Source organism: Argentina silus (genome assembly GCF_951799395.1).
Source record: "Argentina silus genome assembly, chromosome: X".
NCBI classification, from domain to species: Eukaryota; Metazoa; Chordata; class Actinopteri; order Argentiniformes; family Argentinidae; genus Argentina; species Argentina silus.
The window spans coordinates 34,940,359-34,962,620 of record NC_139653.1 but is presented as its reverse complement, the minus strand read 5'-3'; the positions used below and the strand labels follow the sequence as shown (position 1 = coordinate 34,962,620).

The 22,262-nt window shown below is 43.7% G+C and overlaps 1 protein-coding gene across 2 annotated transcripts in view; it reads right to left on the bottom strand.

Annotated features, from left to right (window-relative positions):
* pik3cb (phosphatidylinositol-4,5-bisphosphate 3-kinase, catalytic subunit beta) overlaps nt 1–22,262 on the bottom strand; it is a 56,302-nt gene that overhangs the window by 12,322 nt on the left and 21,718 nt on the right. For both annotated transcript variants that reach the window (XM_083695392.1, XM_083695393.1), the window contains exons 3-10: nt 20,472–20,658; nt 9,742–9,970; nt 8,044–8,282; nt 6,477–6,656; nt 5,670–5,837; nt 3,311–3,400; nt 2,663–2,914; nt 2,450–2,546 (exon numbers count right to left, since the gene is read on the bottom strand). In XM_083695392.1, the coding sequence (XP_083551518.1) occupies nt 2,450–2,546; nt 2,663–2,914; nt 3,311–3,400; nt 5,670–5,837; nt 6,477–6,656; nt 8,044–8,282; nt 9,742–9,970; nt 20,472–20,624 (1,408 nt within the window). In that variant the 5' untranslated portion in view covers nt 20,625–20,658. The remainder of the gene's footprint in view (nt 1–2,449; nt 2,547–2,662; nt 2,915–3,310; nt 3,401–5,669; nt 5,838–6,476; nt 6,657–8,043; nt 8,283–9,741; nt 9,971–20,471; nt 20,659–22,262) is intronic.

Genomic DNA, 22,262 nt, shown 5'->3' with positions numbered 1-22,262 from the left:
AAACTCTTAAAATGAACTCTTAGAGACTTCTGATCGCTGTACTGTTTGGCTGTATAGTGGGGTTACATTCATTCTATGTCTGGGACTATGGCAGGTGTTTACCTGACCTAAGAAGACAGTTTATTCTAAGCCTGCAGAATGGATGAGCCTCGTTAATCCCTTTTTGGAATATACCCCTGGAATTACAGCGCAAATACCCACACTCGGAGCCCCAAGAAAATAATACCAGGAAAAAGGACAAAAGGAAACGAATGAAGGGTGGCCTGAGACAAAAAACGGAAGCAGTCAAACAGACAGAAGCTCCTGACCTCTGTAAAACTGGGAAATGTGCGCTCTGTCTAGGTTACCTGCAGGAGTACAGGAACGCACCTATCCTTGCCTTCATTGAAACATCGCTGGAGAGCCGTGTTGAGGACAAGGATTTACTCATTCATGGTTTTGACACTCTGATTCGCATGGACAGGGACAAACTCCAGCAAGGAACAAGGGGGCGGGTATGTCTCTATGAGAATAAGAGTAAGGTGTAAGACTGATCACTCGATCAATGATGAGAATCTGACAGAGCGATTAGCTGTCTCCCTCTGGTCCATCTATTTACCATGAGTATTCCCACAGCTTTTGTTTGTGCTGGTATTCATCTATCCACATGCAAATGACCTTGTTTTTCTCTCTTCAATAACTCTTAAACCCAGCGTGACATATCTAAGAAAATTATATATTCTGAGTCAGGGGAGGATGGAAACAATTCACACCTTTTATTTTTTTCCTTTTCTAGTATGGTTTCGGACTTCACTGTTCAATAGCTCTTAAACCCAATGTGACACATCTATGATATATATATATTTTTAATTAGGGGTGGATCGAGAAAAATCCACACCTTTTATTATTCAAAATGTTTTGATTTTTTTATATAGTTTTGGACTTCACTGTTCAATAGCTCTTAAACCCAGTGTGACGCGTCTATGAAATGTATATATTTTTAATTAGGGGTGGATCAAGAAAAATCCACACCTTTTATTATTCAAATGTTTTTATTCTTTAGCTCTTAAACCCAATATGACATGTCTATGAAAATTATATATTCTTCTTTATATATTCACGTCCACAGGCACAATGTGACACTATTATAAAATAACTCTGCCACTGCACACCCTGTCTCTGAAAAAGAGACAGTTTTTCTGTCAGTCTATTTAGACCTTGTTTTCAGTGAGTTATGATATTTTCTCACATGTGTGTATGCAGGCTACAGTATGTGTGTCTGCATAAAGGCCAGTGATGTTGCTAACAAAACTGAAAGTGGACAGTCAATGAATGCGTAATGATGTGGAGAATGGATGTGGAGAGTGGATGAGACAAACTGTCCCGTGTGTGTGTGTGTCTGGCGGGTTTCTGAAATTTACCTTACAGTTATGAATGGCTAACCCATTTCAACTGTAGCTAATTCTGTGGATGATCAACTTCCTGACTAAGAGATCACAAAAAGTGTCTATTAATGGCACATCACCAGTCACTCTGTGCACTTCCACCGGTTCACCACAAGGGTGTGTCCTGTCCCCCTTGTTATTTATTCAATATACAGATGACCGTCATAGTAGCCAAGAAAACCACCACATTGTCAAGTTTGCATAGGACACAGTTAAAGTGTCCCTCCTCCCTCGGCCTGGACAGACACATGGACCCAGGCCATTACGCACAGCGCATATAAGCCTGGAATAACGAATAATGACTGAAACCTGGCCTTAGTGGGAGTGAATTTAGTGAGTAAAGTATTCATTATTATTTGATTTCAGTTAATCACATGGCTGCGAGGCGTAGCTCCGAATCAGACTTGTGTGGTGTGCAAGCACTAGGTGGGAAGTGCTGGGAGATTGATTGATATGAAGTAAAGCCAAAGGCTATGCGCCATCTGTTTTCAACTCTCTCTCTATTGGCTTAATGAAGGCCAAATTTGATGTGTTGGTCTACCAGACCTTTTGTGCATTTGTCTGGGAATGAGACTAGAGGAAGCTTAACTCGTTTGGAATCAACAATAACATTTTATCCACATTTTACAGCTGTTGTATTGAAAGTATTTAACCTTCTCTTCTATGTGCTGGCACAAAACTCTGGAAAGAAACAGGACGGGAAGTTCCACTTTGTCCCTGAAGCCATTAAACTGGTCAATAACTGCTAGACACTGCACAGAAGAGCAGAGTCGCTATATATTTACTATCTGCTTTTTTACCTAACTGCTTTTATCAAATGCTCATCATGTTTGTAATGTCTGATAATATAGGTGTGTTGCTGTTGTGTTCTGTCCTGTGTAAACTGTTGTATGTTGTTTCTGTGTGCTTGCACTCCTATCTACATAATTGCCCCTTGTTGAATAAATAAAGATTTAGAATTGAAGTTAATTTAAGTGTATGGGAATATGTACAAGTGTGTGTGTGTGCGTGCATGTGATCTTCACCAGGAAATGAAGACCAGCTGTGGAGGTTGATGTCTCCAGTCTTCAGCTGTCCTTTGTAGTCAAAGACCATAGTGTTCACCCAGGCTATGGGGTAGTGCTGGAGAGAAGGACAAAAGAATGGACAAACTGTGTATTAGGGCTGAGAGTACACACCAAGTACACACTGACCTTGAGAATAGAGTGAGTGTGTGTGTGTGTGTTTCATCGGCCTACCACTTTGCCGGCCTTGCGGATGGTCTGGTACTTGTTGGGGTGGGCATTCTTGGTGGACTTCTGCTTCTTGACTTTGTCCATGACGGCGTAGACAGCAAAGCAGAGGCGGGCCATGCGTGGCAGGTCACTCACAGCGATCTCAAAATCCAGCGAGCCGTTCCACACATGCTCAGAGCGACCACTGCTCTCGCTGCTCACTGCTGGCTTACACAGCAACTCCGTACCATGGAACAACCCCGCTCGCACCTGCACCTGGAGAGGGGGGAGGGGGGAGGGAGAGCATTAGTTTAGGAGGTGACTATGAGGGCTACAGTACAGTACCACTAATATGAGTTTTAACTGCAGGTGAGTGGTCTCCCCATTCAACGACGATAAATCTCTTGACAATCAGCAGGACACTCCCCAGTTTTCATCAGAGGTATCAGTGATGTTAGATCAGTGATTGCTTCTTGGAGGGGTGAAAGGAAAGAGAGATAGATTTTTTTAAGTATTTAAATGGGACATACCATACTAGATCAATTGCAGTGTGGTAAACCACTTCTATTTCTGTGCATGTATATGCAGACTGAGGTCCTAGATTCAGTCCATAGTGATAGTTCCTGACCCCAGTACAGACAGGAGATTAAAGGTCAATGCTGATGAACTTACCTTGGCCGTCTCCTCTGCATTCACCTTGCTTCCTTTCAGAAGGACAATCTTAAACTGAGTGGCCACCTCCCACACACATTGGTGCATTTGCTACAGGGAGACATAAAGGGGGGGGGGGGTAAGAAGAAAGAACATAAGCAAGCAAAGTAGAGCGACAATCTACAGGAAGAACACACACACACAGACACACAGACACACAGACACGCACACACACACACACGAAGGTTGGGTGGGTCAAATGGGTGATTGGATAGCTGAGTGGATTTGCCTGGGTCAGCACTCGGCAGGAAAAACATCATCACATGACTTGCCCTCAGCTACAGCCCACAAACATGACTAACTAGCACACTTCCTGCTGCTCACTGGGTGTTTGTGTGTGCATGTGTGTGTGTGTGTGTTAGAGTTTGACCATTTGTGTGTGTGTGTGTGTGTAATACAGTTCAAGTATGTGTGTGCGTGCATATGTGTGTAAGAGAGTTTGAGCATTTATGTGAGCATTTATGTGCGCGTGCGTGTGTGTATGAGTACAAGTATGTTTTTTATGTATGCAAGAGTATGTGTAAGTGTGTTTTAGGGTGTGTGAGTTTGTGTGTGTGTGTGTGTGTGTGTGTGTGTGTGTGTATTGTTGGAAATGAGTGTAGCCTGGTGAATATGTTTCTCCACTCAAGCCTCTGGGTCCTCTTGATACTTGGACCCTACTAGTCAGTATAAATATGTTTCCTCATCTGTGCCTTTGTATACTTATGTGGTATTCAGTATAGTATAGCCTGTCCTCTGAATGACCACATCTGGTCTACGTTATTGTGACACATTAATCATTATATACATTTGGGTTCTTTATGGTGTGCCTTAAAAGGTTCCTAATCCTTATGCATGATTTCAATAGGTTGAGATGGGGAAGACTCCCTCTCTCCGTCAGTATATACGTAACTGTGTGTGGAAGTCATGTAATTTGTTAAAGCTTGTATACGGCTTGTCCCGACCGGTTGTTAATAAATCCTGAATTGGATTCAAGTGTCGTTTGTTCTCTGTATCATCACACCCATCAAGACTCAGAACCCTACAGTATGATGGTAACACCATGTGCTTCCTACTGTACCACCACAAGAACAGTCTGTCCTTCTCCCATCCTCTCTTCTGTCTGGCTGTCACTATGCTCTGACCAAGGATGTCTGCTTCATTAAAACTGGATCGTACGTCTTTTACTGAACATAAATCTCACTTCTCTAACCATCGTCCCACTACCACAAGATGTCTGACCACTGTTTCTCTTTCACTGTCTCTCTCTTCATATTCCTCCATATGTATCATTATCCCCCTCCCCCATCCTCATCATCTCTCTGTGTTCAAGTCTTTCTCTCTCAACCCCAATGTCTTACAACAGGTGGCGTCATTCCTGCGCTGCGCTCTGAGCCTCAACAGACAATCAATGACACTAACAATCAGTGTAGACGGAGTTGTGCTCTCTGACATGAGACAATGTGGCCAACCCCTCTCTCCCTCTCCTTCTTTCCCTTCCCCTGTTGCCATCTCTCTTTCCCTTTTTCCATCCCCCTCAATGTCCCTCCCTCCTCATCTCTCAAGGCAAGAATATTCTGCAGCACAATTTTTACTGTACCTTGTCTTTAACAATGTTTTTGAGAAAACTAATTATTCAACCAGAGTTTTAGTAAACAGTCTGAAAATTAATTTGCATAACCATGGAAAGGCTAGTTGCGGTATTCAAAGCTCCCATTGGATTATGTCTATTAGAAATATTAAGGTAAAGATGGCCGACTTTGCTCACATTCTACCCATTTTCACATGCAAATTGGAGCCCTCAGTCTTTAAAAGAGTATCTCAATAGCATCAAGTGACTTCCTCTTCCTTCTGCACAGACATGAAACACCTGGACTGGTGAAATCATATTCCAATTATTCATCCACCATATTGCTTTCACCTGTCCTATGTTTTCAATGCAGTTAAAATAGGTTTAAAGTGTTGATGATTGACACCTGTTATATAAAACCCAACGCCCCTGCTGTGGCCAAGCACACTAAGCAATTAGGCCCCATAGCTGACCTTTCTAACAAGCACCCACCAATTCGACTCCACCTGACCTTTAGAACGAGATGGCAGATCAAACGGGGCACCTACTGGGAGCGGCTAGAGATGTTTGACGACAGGAGGGTAGAGTACAGGGCAGACCCAGCCAAACACACCAAGGATGCTACCACACAAAAGCGTGTGCTGAGGAGAAAGCGCACACGGTTGATGGTACATGTACGTTGAGTTCCTCAAAGAGCATGCAAACACAAACACACACACACGCGCGCGCGCGCACACACACACACACACACACACACACACACACACTGACCGAGGGTCCCCTCCTCTTGGGGGGCAGGGGTAAGGGGGGGTTGGAGCTCTTGCGGTTGACCACAGCTCCGATGGCTGAGATCTCCTTGTCAAACATAGCCTGGACTGAGCTGACGTGAACCAGGGTCAGGTGGGGACACTCCTTAGCCTGCACACATGCCCGGATGTACTGGAGAGATAGGAGAGGACAGCATGTACTGTTATTACAGAGACTACACACACAAAATGAAAGACCTGGATAAACACACACAAATCATGGAAAATAATGTAGAGACATGCTGTGTGTGTTAATAGCTTTGAGCCTTTGGATCACAAGATTCCTGCTTCTTAACACTTTCTCACACACACACACACACGCACACGCACACGCACACGCACACGCACACCTCAGCGAGTTGCAAAACTGTGTTCCAGGAACAGTGACTATTATTAATAAGGCTATATGGACATCAGCTGACTGTTTCTGGTCCACCGAGTCAAGTTTACGGTTAAACATGAGACATTCCTAGACCCTAACATGACTGCTTCTAACAGATGATTTGACCTTGGAACATGACACTGGCTGGGATGTGGAGCTTTAACCGTTCCGGTCCGGAGGAGTTCACTATTTATGACTTTAATCATTCAGGGATGGTTAAGGTACTGAATACAATGTTTCTGTTTCAATGGAGATCTAAGGTCACCACCACAGGGTACAAGTCGTACTTGAGTTGAGTTCATCAGTGGTGCTCAGTGGTGTACTCTGTAATAGATGAGGGCCGTGTGATGTAATGGCTACAACAAGTGGCCATAGTTCATAGACACCCACCTTATATTGGGCAAGGGGGTGCTCTCCACAGAGGAATTCCAGTTTGCCGCTGACCCGCAGCACGTACTGTCCCCGGCGGCCCTCCTCCTCGGGCCCGTGGGTGGTCAGCCACTTCCTCAACGCCTGCTCCATCAGTTCACTGGGCGTGGTGCTGGGAGACACCTTCAGACTGGCCGTGTCCTGACAAAGGGGACGGGGGTGAGGCTACACTGTTATTACAACTATAGACATCACTTTCTACCTCAATAGGAAGAGATAGAGATAAGAATGATAAATAAATAGATAGATAGATAGATAGATAGATAGATAGAGTGTAATGGAGAGAGAAAGAAAAAAAAAGGCAGCAAGCAGAGGGATTATCCTGCAGTGTGTGTCCGCTGCTACACAGACAGGGCTTAACAGAGAATCCCAACGCAGACAGAGAGACAAACAAACAGACTAACAGACACCCAACTGGTGTCACTGAGTTCATACAACAGCTTCCATTACTTCTGGAGCACCAGCAAAACACTAAGCCAGCTCGGTTCTCCATTCCTCACTCTCTGTACCCACCCCTTCCCAGCCTGCCTTGCAGTGGACCACCCTACTTGCCTGTTACAGCAACCAGTGCCCATTCAGGGTGTCATAACTACCTACTGCACCATCATGACACAGTCCAGAGTGATCAAGCCAAAATGACACTGGTAATGCTTAATTTCACTATTCAATTTCAGCTAGTGTTGACCCTGGAGTAATAAAAAATGATATGGTAAAATGGGTACTTACCATATTTACCTTTAAGAATTCAACACAACTGCATTATCAAGTAATCAAGTGAATGCATACAATTACCATGCAACTTCTTGACAAATACCTGGTACAATGAAGCTATTATGTTATGAAATCAACTGAAAGCCAGGCCAACCAACCAATGTGGTTGACCAGAGAATCTAGCCTCATTCTCATTAAAAGCCATGTTTCCTGTGCTTATTATGGCTTATTGTGTCTGGGTTCCTAAATATACTTCCTGTCAGGGCCCACCTGAGCAGATGGACACAGACGGTTTTGGTAGTAGGACAGCAGTCAGTGTTTTTTTGTGTTGAGTATGCATGTGTGTGTGTGTGATGCTGATCTGCTGAAGTCTGTTGGGATGCCACCAATTGTCTCAGTGTATGTGTGTGTGTGTGTGTGTGTGTGTGAGATCCTGAGTTTCAGTGACGATGACAGGACTGTGGTGGATGGTGACCCACTTAGGGCTGTCACTCCGCCAGTCCATTTGGCTCAGTCATGTGACACACTACTATTAGAAGAACTCGGAGCAGAGGAAAAAGAATGCATATCCAGGTGCTTGTGTCCACACCTGTATGAGTGGGGTCTGTTTGTGTGCATAAGCACAGCATGTGTGTGTATTAGTGCAGGTAGGATGTACACAGAGGTATGTGTGAGTATACATAATTTAATATATGAGAGTGCGTGTGTGCTTGTGTGCATATTCTACATATATTTTCTTGATTTAATTTTTCCATATGCATATAGAATACAGACAGATACACAGATCTAGACAGATCTAGACAAAGTCTGTACTTACCTGGGATTGGTCGAAGTGCATGGTGACCTTGAGGCTGACTTCTGTCTGCCTGTCATTGAGTCCATCTGGGGCTGGGCTGACTCCTCCCCCTGTCTCCAGCTGCGGGGAGAAGCAGGCCTGCAGCCACTCGCTCCACGTCATCATCTGCACCCGCTGCATCTTCTCCTCACAGATGCGGAACATCTTACTGCGGAAGTCCTTCACCTCCTGGTCCGGCAGCGCGTCCAGTTCATGGAGACCTGCCAGCAAGGAGCAGAAGCTTCATAAGCACTGTGTAAAGGCTTAATTAGAGGGCACACTACACATTCAGCTGAACTCCTCAGTCAATCTCTTTTTTCACCAACAGTGAGCCACAAAACTTGTAATACATAAGTGCTCATGACATCTTATGAGTCTACACAGCCATTTTGGACCATGGTCCAACTGTGTGTCCTACTCCGGGTGCCCTGCTGAGACAGTCCATTAACATTCATAATCACTTTACAAGCACTACGTAAAGACTCCATGAATATTCTAACATCACTGCTGTAAAAGTGAGGAGTGAGGCCTACGGCTATCATGTAAAATGCACAACCTCTGTGACATTTGATGCTTGTTGTGGCAATGGATGTTTATAAGGGATTACCAATAACAACCCAATCTGAAGTTTTTCCTCTTGTGCTCTTCTAAATTCTAAAGGCCATTGGTATTAAATGTAGTTCATAAATTCATTTGCTCACTAACTCAGTGTGCGAACGAGCCCTTTATTTTTGGAGCTACACAATGCTCTAGATAATGAAAACAACATGTTGACATTTAAAACCATTTATATGACCCTCAGCTCTCAAAGGATGCCTCTGGAATGCATTTGTGTGTGTGTGTGTACGTGGCTGGCCAGCCTAGGCCTCAGGGCTCCTTTTTGAGAACCGCTTACTGACAAAAGCCTTTAAAAGATCACATCTGACAAAAGTGGAGCCGAGAGGGAGAATATCAATATCGGATGGGTCCCCTTCGATTACTATCACCACCTGCTTTCCCTCTGAAGAGGCCTGTCTGGCCAGGAGCCTAGTGGACCTCAATAACCCCCCCCCACTATCTCTGTCCTCACCCGCTCAGTGCCTCAGGCCAAGAGGACAAGAGTGTATGTGTCTGTGTATGTGTGTGTGTCAACTCAACTGACTGACAGCTCCACCCAGGGGGTCTTTTCTCTACAGTGGTGGTCTGGCTTGCCTCCTCCACTCAACACAGGCTGTATCACCAGCAGAGATAATGTCAGATGATGTGTGATGTAACAGACATCAGAAGCCTGTCTATTCAGACCCATCAGATCTGGGTCTGAGAATGCTGATGACACAAGACAACTGATATGGTGCGTGATCTGATATTTAAGACAAAGAGTATATCAATATATATTGGAGACAGTGCTAAAGTGGTGGTGGTTGTGGTGGTGTGTCTGTGTGTGAGATTGTTTATATATATATATATATATATATATATATATATATATATATATATATATATATATATATATATATATATATATATATATATATATATATATATACACACACACACACACACAATGGAAAGAGGGCCATCTGTAAGTGCTTAGCAGTGGGGTTCAAAACGCCATACTAAAATTCGACTTAAAACTCTATACTATCTTGGGAGGGTCATATAAGTCAAAAGTGTGTGTGTGTGTGTGTTTGTGTGTGTCACCTTTTCCAATGAGCACGCCGATCTTGGAGTCGAGCAGGCGCTCAGCACGGCCACAGTTGCGTGTCACCAGCTTGAGCACGGGCAGGAAGGGTCGGACGTCACATAGGCGCCGCGTCTCGTCCTCCAGCTCCTCATGCACCGCTGCCTGGTTCACACACTCAAACATGTGGCCCTCCATCTCCCCCAGCGAAGGGAACAGAGGGTATGACTGCGCCTGTTTCCATAGTAGCTAGGGAGAGATAAGTTTGACCGATAAGTTTGTTAAGAAGCTACAGAGAAAAATGGGGCTCAGTTACAAAGAGGCTTGTGGGGTCAGTCTGGCACAAAATTGATGCCATGGACAACCCAGGTGGGTGAGACTGACAGAATACAGTTAAAAAATGCATGAGATATGGCTGACAATTGACAGTGATACAGGATCTACAAAGAGAGACTGAAAAACTCCCCAAATGGCCCAAAAAAAAGTTATTCAATTTTATGACTCACATAAGAACTACACAAAGAGACACACAGAGATTATGGCTAAAATCTGTAAGAGCAATAGGACTCAGTTCATGTATCAACAGGGTTGACACTGTGCACCATTAGGCAGTGTCGGCTCAACCTATTATAGGACCCTGTGACTGTCTGAAGATGGCATCTTAAGAGGCACATGTTCTTGTTTAAATGCTTAGGGGTATACCATGTATCTGTTGGTAATGTTTTGAAGTGAGCTATGCATTGAGTCAAGTTATGCATACTCATGAAACATATTTAGAACTATATTATTAAGAAACAAAATGTGATGTGTGATATATATATGATATTCAGGCAATATCGCCCAGCCCTAGGTGGGTGCATGGGTGGAGTTAAATTAAATCCTGAGTAAATTATATTCAGTGCAAAATTAATTAAATTAAATTAAATTAATTAACTTTGGTCTGTATTCAAGGATTTGTTAAATGAATGTCAATAATCAAGAAAATAAGGAATGTGTGCTTGTAGGTAGCCCTGCAATCTAGCCATTTTATGCCGCATTGGACATCTGGCACGAACAGGTGTAAGCTGTCCTGATAGCTTTTTTATTGTTTAGAAACGTGTGGCTTTTCATAAGGAAATAAGCCTCTCTATCTACCAACATTGACAAGACGCAGCCAAAAAAGGACAGAATGAAGGAGAGAGACCAGAGAGAAGTTAAAAACTTGGGGTTACGGTATGCAACCCTGGTTCTCTGAACTCCCCACAAAAACCTACAATCGAATTCTGAGACATTTCTTTTGGCCAGCATTAAAGAAAGACGTAGCCAGATTCTGTCGCACATGCCATATCTGTCAAGTCACTGGAAAACCACTGCCACTGTTTTACGATCGATCTGACGCTTCATCTTCGTTTGGAAAGTGGAGAGACTTTCTTTAGCAACGCTGCAAGCCCCATGTATCTCATGGAATTCACGGAAACACATTTTTTTTCAAGGCCAAACTTTCACACACAAGCTGATCCTTTAAAACTTTCAAAGGCCCTCTTACTGTGTTCCCAAATACAAGCTCAGCTGGGCTGAAACCTAGGGACTCGAACAGCGCTAGGGTAACACCATCATCCCAATCTCTACCTGTCTCTATACAGTCATGAGAAAAAATTAGGACACCCTATGAAAACCTTTGTCTTCTTCAACATATTCAAACATATGGACATTTGATATTCATTTGAACAATATTGAAAAATTGAGGTAATATAACTAAACAAATACAACTGAAACAAATTATTTAAAAAATTATTGGTAAAATGTAATTAATAGAAATGCAATCTTCTTGTGAGGAAAAAGTTAGGACACCCCTACATTTAGTTCCACTTAAAATGCCTAAAATTATAATAAAGAGCACCACATCAGGTGCAAATGATTAGAACATCATTACAGAGGATTTTGGAGGAGCCTGTCCTATTTAAACCTCAGATATTTAGTTTGGTTTGCTCTTGATTGTTGAAGTGAGTTGCATCACCATGGCGAGATCAAAAGAGCTCTCTGAGGCCTTCAGAAGAAAAATTGTAGATGCATATGAGTCTGGGAAGGGATATAAAAAGATCTCCAAACTATTCGAAATTGGCCATTCCACTGTCCGGAAAATAATTTACAAGTGGAGAACATTTAAAACCACCACCAACATGGCCAGGTCAGGCCGCCCAAGCAAGTTCAGCCTAAGAGCTGACCGAAAGATGCTTAAAGAAGTCTCCAACAATCCCAGAATGTCATCACGAGACCTACAGGTATCTCTTGCCACAATTGATGTCAAAGTACATGCATCCACCATAAGAAAGAGACTGAACAAGTTTGCATTACATGGGAGGTGTGCAAGGAGGAAACCCCTGCTGTCAAAAAAAAACATCAGGGCAAGACTAAAGTTTGCCAGAGAACACCTAGAGAAAGACCAGAACTTCTGGAACAATGTGCTTTGGACAGATGAATCCAACGTTGAACTATTTGGGCACAGTAAGAGTAGACATGTTTGGCGCAAAACCAAGACAGCATTTGAGAACAAGAACCTCATACCAACTGTGAAGCATGGGGGTGGAAATGTCATGGTTTGGGGCTGCTTTTCTGCAGCAGGGCCTGGTCAGCTCACCATCATAGAATCCACTATGAATTTTGTATTGTATCAGAGGGTGCTTGAGGAAAATATGAGACCATCTGTTCGAAAGTTGAAGCTGAAGCAGATGTGGACCATGCAACATGACAATGACCCAAAACATTCCAGTAAATCTACCAAGGAATGACTCAAGAAAAATAAATTGAGAGTTCTGGAATGGTCAAGTCAAAGCCCGGATCTTAATCTTATTGAGATGCTGTGGATTGATTTGAAACTGGCTGTGCATGCAAGACACCCCTCGAACATCACACAGCTGAAAGAATTCTGCAAGGAGGAGTGGGAAAAACTTTCTCCCAATTGATGTCAGAGACCTGTAGACAGTTATAAGAAACGTCTAATTGAGGTTATTTCAGCCAAGGGGAGCAATACTAGCTATTAGGGCATAGGGTGTCCTAACTTTTTCCTCAGTAGGAATTGGCATTATTGTTAATTTTTCGTTAAATAAATGATTACAAAGTTACATTTTCATAGTTTTTTGTTCAATTACATCCCCTTTATCTATAGACATTGTTAGAAAGAAGATAACATATTGATATGTCCATATTTTTAAGAGAATAACTTAATATTTTGGGGGGTGTCCTAACTTTTTCTCATGACTGTACAATATTTTCGCAGCAAAGACTGAAACGTCTGATGTCAACGTTCGAGCGCCCCCTGGGTCTCAGGGTGGTAAGCACTTGAGCTTCTGTGGGTAATGGACAGACACTTCAATACCTGTTCATATATGCCCGAAAGGAAGTTAGTACCTTAATACAGCTTTTCTCAACCGCTGTGCCGCGGCACACTAGTGTGCCGTGAGAGATCGTTGGGTGTGCCGTGAGAAATTATCCAATTTCACTTTTTTTAAATTAACATTTATTAATTATTATCTGCAAATAATATGCCATTGTCGAGTGTCTGTGCTGTAATATAGTGACTGGCAGAGTAATGTAATATTCGTCCGGGTGGCAGCAGGTAGCTAATTGCCTCATTCCTTCTTAGAGACAAGGGAATTAGTGACGCATGAGACAGGTCGTGGTGACAGTGATGGAGAAGTTTTTAAAAAGGAAAAATGCAAACTCCGAACTGGGCCCTGGACAAGATTCTGACCCAGGTGAAGGCCCTAGTATGAGTGGTGGTAAAAAGAAAGCAAAGAGGTGAGCTCGAGGCAATACAGCGAAAGCTATCTTTCGTTCGGATTTACTTTCACCGGGGATGAGACCGACTCCATTATGCTTGGTGTGTGGGCGAGAAGCTGTCCAACAGCGCCATGGTGCCAAGCAAGCTTAAACGCCATCTCCAAACGAAACACCCGTCGCTTCAAAACAAGCCGATGGACTATTTTGTTTGCCTGCGTGAAAACACAGAGAAACAGGCAACTTTTATGAGAAAAACCACAAAGGTAAATGAGAAAGCCCTCAAAGCTAGTTACCTAGTTGCTGAACTCGTAACTAAATCAAAAAAGTCCCACTCTGTGGCAGAGACATTAATACTACCTGCCTGCAAAGCCATTGTCAACGAGATGCTCGGCCCTGACGCGGTTAAAGACAGAGCTAAAGTCCCGCTCTCAGATAACACAATTGCCAGGCGTATTGATGACATGTCTACAGACATCGAAAGTCATGTTTTGGGAAAGATACACATCATTAGGAAATTTGCGTTGCAACTTGATGAGTCTACGGATATTATTGTATCAGGCTACAGAGTGTCATTTTGTAACATTTTTGGTTGGTGGTGTGCCGCAAGATTCTTCCAATGTAAAAAATGTGCCGTGGCTCAAAAAAGGTTGAAAAACACTGCCTTAATATATGCCATTTAGCTGACGCTTTTATCCAAAGCGACTTACATTGCAGTGAGTGCATATGCTGGCATAGATCTGTCTGTAGTATCTTTGGGAGACCAAAAGTAGCAAAAAACTTGATCAGGGCTTTTACTACAGACTGTGAGGTTAATTTCCTAAGAGGTCCCAAATACCTTTGGGGTACCGTGTAGCAACACACATTATTGTTAGCAAGAATTGGTTACCAGATTACCAGGTTTTTGGTAAAGGACCAACACAATCTACCAGTACATGCTCAAACGGCTCACCCATAACCGGGATTGGGTGAAGTGGGGCAGGTGGAATAACCTGATTTGGTTTTCCAGTGACTTGACAGATATGGCATGTGCGACAGAATCTGGCTATGTCTTTCTTTAATCCTGGCCAAGAGAAATGTGTCAGAATTCGATTGTAGGTTTTTGTAACCCCTAAGTGACCAGACTAAAGATGATCACGACCCAATGATAAAACAGACTGACGGTATTCGTGTAGGCACAACGACCTGAAACACACCTAAATGTGACACCTTTTCTAGGTAGAGCCGGGCGCACACTAGACCCACACAATGAGTCATCAGAGAAAGGTAATACATTGGACAGAATAAAAGACTGTGCAGCTCCAGTATCCCTTATGATAGACTGGACGTCCAACAACTCTCCACTTAGGGAAACCATTCTATCAAGCATAAATGGCTTGTAACTGGGATTCAAAGAGTCATCCACACTAGCCACTTCAGGTATCATTGTCACTGGATTCAACAACATCTGCACTGAACCAACCTCCTTTGGTCGCTCAACGGGCTGGGTCTGCCCGCGCTTTAACATATAACAGCCAGCAATGACATGTCCAGTTTGATGATAATAAAAACACTCCCGCTCCTCTTTGGAGCGTGGAGACAACGGTCGCGGCGGACTAGACTGCGTCCTAGCATTTGTATTGACACACAAGCAGGCATTTGTATATCCCCGTCAGAACGGGGATATACAAATGCCTGCTTGTGTGTCAATACAATCTCATCGACAAGCACAGGTGCTTGTGCTAATGACACAACCTTTTGCTCGTTTATATACATCACTAAACATTCAGGCAAGCTGTTCTTAAACTTCTCCAGTAGGATTAACTCACACATGGAGCTAAAGTCTGAAGCTTTGCACCAGCAACCAAACAGGGTTTCCTTCTCACAGGCAAACTCCATAAAAGTCCTATTCGCCAACTTTTTGTGATTGCGAAACTTCTGCCTATACGCCTCAGGCACTAGCTCATACGCATCAAGTACTCTTAACCACCTCGTAACGCAAACCATCCTCCAAGGATAAAGAAGACAAATCGTCTTGAGCTTTACCAGTCAATTTGCACTCCAGCAAAAGAGCCCAAACATCTTCAGGCCACCTCAGAGAGGTTGTGATACGTTCAAATGTGGCAAAGTATGAATCAACCTCAGTTTCCCGAAACTGGGGTACTAAAGCTATGTGCTTACTCGCATCAAAACTGTCAGAAACTCTCAGAGTGTCTGAGTGAGCAGGCGTAGAACGCTCCACATTGGCAGCTTCTAATTCTACTCTACGTAGATTTACCTGTTTCTCTGCCTCAATCTCCATTTTGCGGACCTCTAGCCGGTGACTGTACTCAGCCTGGTTCTGTCTCTCCTGCACCTCAATCTGTAAACTGGCAAGACGTATTTTAAAAGGCGAGAATCACCACTTGGACCAGAAAAAGTCGGGCCAAGGTAGCAGGGGGCTTATCATCCTCCGCAGAAACAACCTCAACATCCTGTTTCATCCCTAATAAGAGGGGAACAGCAGTAGCACACTCACCTCCACCAAACACCTGCCTGTCTACCTACCCGCCCACTACAAGCTCAACAAACGTGCTCTTAACAATTGTCTTCGGCACAACTAAATCAAAGTGTGTCGCTATGACGAATAAGTCAGCCTTTCGACAGGCTTTAAGCCGATCCAGAGATGGATCTTCCAAAAAAATACTCAAATCAAAAGAAGCCATTTCTACAACAGCGGAAAACTAACCTAATGGAAACTATGCACCAAACAAAACCAACCAGCAGTCACCCTGCACACCACCATAGAAAACGTTCGTAGCGCAATGCCACCACACAACACCTCTGCCTAAACAATAAATCTATCAAGGCGGACGAGCCCCCATTTATGTTACGACCCTTCTGTCTAGAGTAAACTAAGGGACTAACATGACACAGCGAGACTGCTGTGCGTTGCGTTGCAACACAAATGCTATGAACCGGCACTAAAATGAAAAAAATATTTATTGTTTGAAAAAATGATCGCCACAAGGGAATAAGGGATGTGTGTACGGTGCCAAAGAAAAGAGCTGATTAAAAAAGTCCTAGCTACCTTACCACACAAGATCTACAAAAAAAAAAAAAAAAAACACGAGGGACACCCGTTCCTAGCCTAATGTTTATAAAAGAGATGCGGCTATGTGATGCAAAGTAAACCCTTGGGCAGCTTAGCTAGCCCCTTTGTCCCTTCGCGTGAAAACCAAAACACTATACCGTGTATAGTTTTAAACCGTAACAAGAAACAGCTAAATATGCACGTGGCTTGGGTACTTCACTTTCAACAATAGACACACACGACAGACAACGACTTCCGAACAGAGGACAGGAGGGGTTTTAAATAGACGGACGGGCGGTTGACTGGTCCGGAACAGGAGCACGAATGATGACGGATAGGACTGACAAGCCAATCGTGGACGGACACCTGTATGAGAGTGAGAGGAGGAGACAGACGGGAACACAAAACACAGCACGACAGGAGAACCCACTCGCCTACAACACAAGGGACGTAACAGGGACACGCACCCATGCAAACCCTATATACCATAACCTAATGTCCTCTTTCAGACAACTCGGTTCGACATATGCACAATATCAGGACATTTGCACAATGCCTTTATGGCCAAAGCCCGGACAGAAAACCTGAGTGAGTACATGGAAATGTACCCAGTTCACTCTACTCCAGCGCCAAGGGCCGTATGCCCAAAAGAAGGTATAGTATAGTGAAATCCAAACGGTAGAATCTCAGGAAAGTGCGAGGGGAAATCCAACTCTGAAACAGAGATGCCCTTAAACAGAGCCCAAGACATAGCAATTCCTCTAGAATTCCCCTGAACGCCTCAGATCTGTCCTTGTAAATGCGTAGTGAGCGCACCGAGCAGAGTGTTCAGATGCTCATCATCTAGAGAAGCAGCGACTGCTGTATGTCAGAAATTACATCAGGAATGAACATGGCGTATCGTAACCCTAGAGTCGCCAGGGGAAAACTGACTGCATGAAGGATAAAGTAAGAGCGCATGGAGAGCGCTCCCACGCTTGACCGTGGTCAAGGCTAGCAACAAAGCCGTCTTATAAGACAAAGACTCAAAGTTGACAGTCACCAAAGGCTCAATTAAGCATTTGTAAGCGCACGAGAACCAGCGACAAGTCCCAAAACGGGGCATGTGGCCTGGAGACCAATTGATTGTTTTGCAGAAGCTTCTCTTACCACTGGCCCGTGCCCACTAAGGGGCTAACAGGGCTTGGGGGCTTGTGAGCTACACCTGGAACAAACAGTGTGCCTGTGTGACGGGATATCCCCCGACCAGAGAACAGTGTCTAGGTTGGGGGAGCCAAACTGCTCCCTGGGCCCTCACAGCCCTTGGCGGTATGCGTGTTGCTCTTCTGAGACCCCTACGACGGGGTGGCTGCAGTGCCATGGGGATCTTGGGACTTGTTTTACATTGATGATAATTACTGAAATGGCGAATTAGCAGCCCTACCACTTGGGGAAAACAACAAGACAAATGTGCTGTTGCACTTTAGTCAAGTAACGACAGGCAGTTTAGTACACATCTCTGCTGTGGGCATCTTTCTCTCTTTTCAGTTCATGGGGTAGGAAACGAGTGCACAGACCTCACTGCAAGCAATTGTTCTAAATGTTACAAAAGAAGAGACAATTTAACAGCTATAGTAGCAGTGACCAACATCATTAATAGGCTGTATGGATACAACTTTGATTACCACAGGGAATAATCATCACCAGAGTGGCTAGGTGGTAGAGAGGCTGTGAAATTACGCTGGAGAGCGGGAATCGGGAGTGAAAGAGCACACTGTTGCTGAAAATGCGCTTACAGAGGGCCACATTTTCCTCAGCCAAAAACAACAGTGCACCCTGTCATATGATGTCAGCATTGCATGACTAGGAACAAACAGGATGACACAGGTTCTGGATGAACCAATCAGGATGTGAACCATGTTTTCACAAACCAATCGTGGTATGAATCACATCCCATGGACCAGTCACAGGGTGTGTGTGTGTGTGTGGTTGTGTGTGAGAGAGAGAGACAGAGAGAGAGCTTGAGGCTAAATGAGTCTAGAAAGATAAAGAGGGGGACAGGCTACAAGGAGTCATGCAACCTCTCACTTTAGAAAACAACTTGATCCTTCTGACAAACAGTAGCTAATCATAACCAACTTACAGACCATAAAATCATATGTTGTCTTCTCAAAGAAGAGACTGTCAAAGTCAAGGCAAAACAAAACACTCAAAGCTGGCATTTAGTTTTCACTGAACTATAGATTGGATTACTTGGCTGTACTATATTCATATGACAGATGACTGTAGTTTGTACTACAACAGTTGTATTACATACTAGCAAACACATTTCAATATATTGCTATTGCCATAATCCACATTACTACCCGTCTCTAGAATGGCATCCCCTCTTTCAAGCCAGAACACCAGCACAGGTTACAACAGGTCCTGAACTGAATTTGAACGGAAGTCAAATCAGTATTTATTTTAATTAAAAAAAGGGGGAGACGGCATGATGGCCAGCATGGACCAAACGTCCATGTTGAGTATTTTTTGGAATAAACTTTTTTGGAATAAACTTTTTTTTTTAAATAACTGAGCTAGAGAGGGTTCTATCCTTCCACATCTTCATAAATAAGTGAAAGAGGGAACTGTTTCATGGAAGTGTGGGGTTGGGTGTTATTTTGCCCAGTTGTTAATATCATGCCCATGTTCTGTCAGTGCAGGGGAGACATCTTGTTACTCCTCCACCCTACCACTGCACATAAGCAGTCATAACTCAGGGTCTGTGTTAGGAGTAGACCGCAGACAGTGTTGTGGGTGGCCTGCAGGCGGGCAGGACCTCTATCAGGGGGCTACTTGCTTCCTTAAGCTTAAGATAGACATCTTACAGCTTATATATGTCTTCCCCTCTCTAACTTCCTGTCTCTCCCCTCTCCCTCTCTGGTTCTATCCCACATGTGGACAGTTTATAACTTGTATGACGCTTTCTCCATTTCTCCTCTCTAACCTGGCACAAAGGAAGTATTTTTCCAATGAATCGCCCCACCACACAGCTCCCCAACAGGTAACCAGACTGCAGCCTAGTGGCAAATACCAGGATGAGACGGATTCTGAGAAAAAAGATATAGGAGCTCAATCATATGTCAACGGCTACAGTCTGTGTGCCCAATATTGATAAACACTTCTGTGAATAGAAGCATTCGTCGGGCTATGTGGAGGAACACTTGAGCCAATAGTGATTATGAGAACAGCAAACATTACATACTGTTTTTTTCACACTCTTACAGAACCGTCTAAAAAAACTCCAGGCACAGTTTAACAAAGCCTGTATAAGGAAAAACAGTTTGTTTGTGTTTGTTTGTGGTTGTGTTTGTGTCTGTGTGTGTGTGATATGAGAAGAAAATACAAGCTGAGAGATGGTTAGAGGTCCATACCCCAGGCACAGCCCCACAGCGAAAACAATTATCATCCACCATATAGGACATTTGCATTATTAAAACTTAATTCCCCAACCAAAATACAATAACAACTCAAATCTTTGTTGAATTAATACTACATGTAAGTGCCATGGCCCCTAACCTCCATCACACCCTGTCCACCTGGCAGCCAGGGCTCATGGATGAGGTCATGTGCTATTTGCATGCAGTGAGTGTGCTCACAAACAAACAGCAGCAGCCAACTCTGGCAAAACAAGCATTAGACAAGTCTGTCTGGCCAGAGACTGCAGCCCATAACTGTTTGTTATGATACTGACTGACAATAGCTCAGAGACATCAGTCATGCAGCCGTGGGACACAGAACAACAACAGCTCAGCCAAATAAATCAAAATTGTATTTGAGATCTGAAACTAATCAAACTTGTTAATTTTTTTTGTCCCTTGTGGGTTCATTCAAATTGAACAGAGAAAATAACCAGAAGGGATGAAGTTACACTCTCACACATACAGACACACACACACACACACACACACACACACTTACCAGTTTGATGTGCTGGATGGTGGCCTCTGGGGGGACATCCATCTGGATGTAGATGCCTGTTGGGAGCAGGAAGTCCACAGTGACCAGGTCCTCTCCTGAGAGCTGTGAGTGGGCTGCCCACATGTCCAGGAGGTCCGTCATGGCAGGAGGCATGGCAGGGACCACACTCAAGCTCAACCATAAGGACCTGCAACAAACACCACCATGACTGTTTATAAAACTGACCGTGCAGAATTACCACACAACATAGGGTAAGGAGTAGAGACCACACTCCAGATCAACAAAAGAGGAAGAGTGCCAGCTGCAACATTCAGATTTGGTAAAAACACATATTGTGTGCATCCCAATAGTCTAATGGGTCATCTCCTCCTCTCTTTTCCTTCTTTTGCACACAAGAAACAATGATGAAACAGGTAAAGGCTAATTTACAAGTTGTCATCCACTTTACCTGTCAACCATCTATCATGTGTTTTCAGATCATTGCAGATGAAGGATTATACGACGGGTTGATCAAATGAAGCATTGTGATTGGCAGAGAAGTAATCCAGCCGTTCTGTTGTCCACAATAAATGGCACGGCTACCTCATCACTTTCACTTGCAAGATGTAAACATACGCCATAAACACTCTTCAGGATATTGTAGCTTTTTTTAAAATGTTTATTTCAATAATGAAAACATTACTAGATCAATGGAAGGATTCTGACAGTAATGGATCATTGATGGTTGTTTTTGTCATCCTTATGCTGCTACACTCAAAAAACACCCTCACCCACACCCTCTTGTTTGTCATTGCTTAAGCATAGACATTATTGTCTGATCGCCTTTACGAAGGTGTCCCAGTTGGTTAATCTGAGGTTTAGTACATGAGACTGTAGTACACCATCTTCACCCCCAGGGGGAGGCCTCTCTGGAGCCACTGACTGGCCATGCTTGGGTGAGCGCCAGTCCTCAGAGGAATGCCCCCTAAGCAAACATAAGAACAAAAGGTCACCAACCCCTCCCCTCACACTTGACAACCTGCTCCAATTCCTCCCCTCTCTTGGTCCTCCAGCCGTCGCCTAAACGATTATCAAATAGTGTTTTTCAAATCCTCCTGTGCATCAAAACAGATTTGTTTAGAAATTGGCAGGTTTTTAATGTCCCTTGAAAAGTGTAATTTCATACACACACACACACACACACACACACACACACACACGAATATAATCTCTAGTAAGTGCTTCAGCAGCACTGGTCAAGAACCACAGCCTGGTTTCCATTTTGGCTCTGTCTCACCACAATGCACCATCAAGGGTCTGGTTGCCTTCCTCTAAATACCTATTCCTGAACTGCGTGTGTTAAGTGCTCAGGCACAGGCCACAGTTTAACCTCCATTGTGGCTCAATATCACAGAGCCATTACAACCCCATTCCCACTAATGGTCTTTCCTCTCTATGTTAAGTGCTTTAAGTGAGATGCAGATGGTTCTCCATTTTGGCTCAATCTAATGCGCCTCAATCTTAGCCTCTTACCATTATCAGCAATGCCAATGCACACAGTCTACGACTTTGAACTGAGCAATCTAATTCTATCTTAAAAAGGTAAAAAAGTCCTTCCTTAATTATAAGAATTTAAATGACAATTGAACAGCAGAGCAAATCCCAGATTGTGTCTTTAAAGGGAGAGTACTAATACTGAGCCAGACGCGGGGGTAAGACACAGGCACATTGTGACGCATGAGTGGCAGAACCCTGACAAACACGCAGTTAAATGACTATCAGACATACAATGCAGGAGAGTGTGAGGTTCAG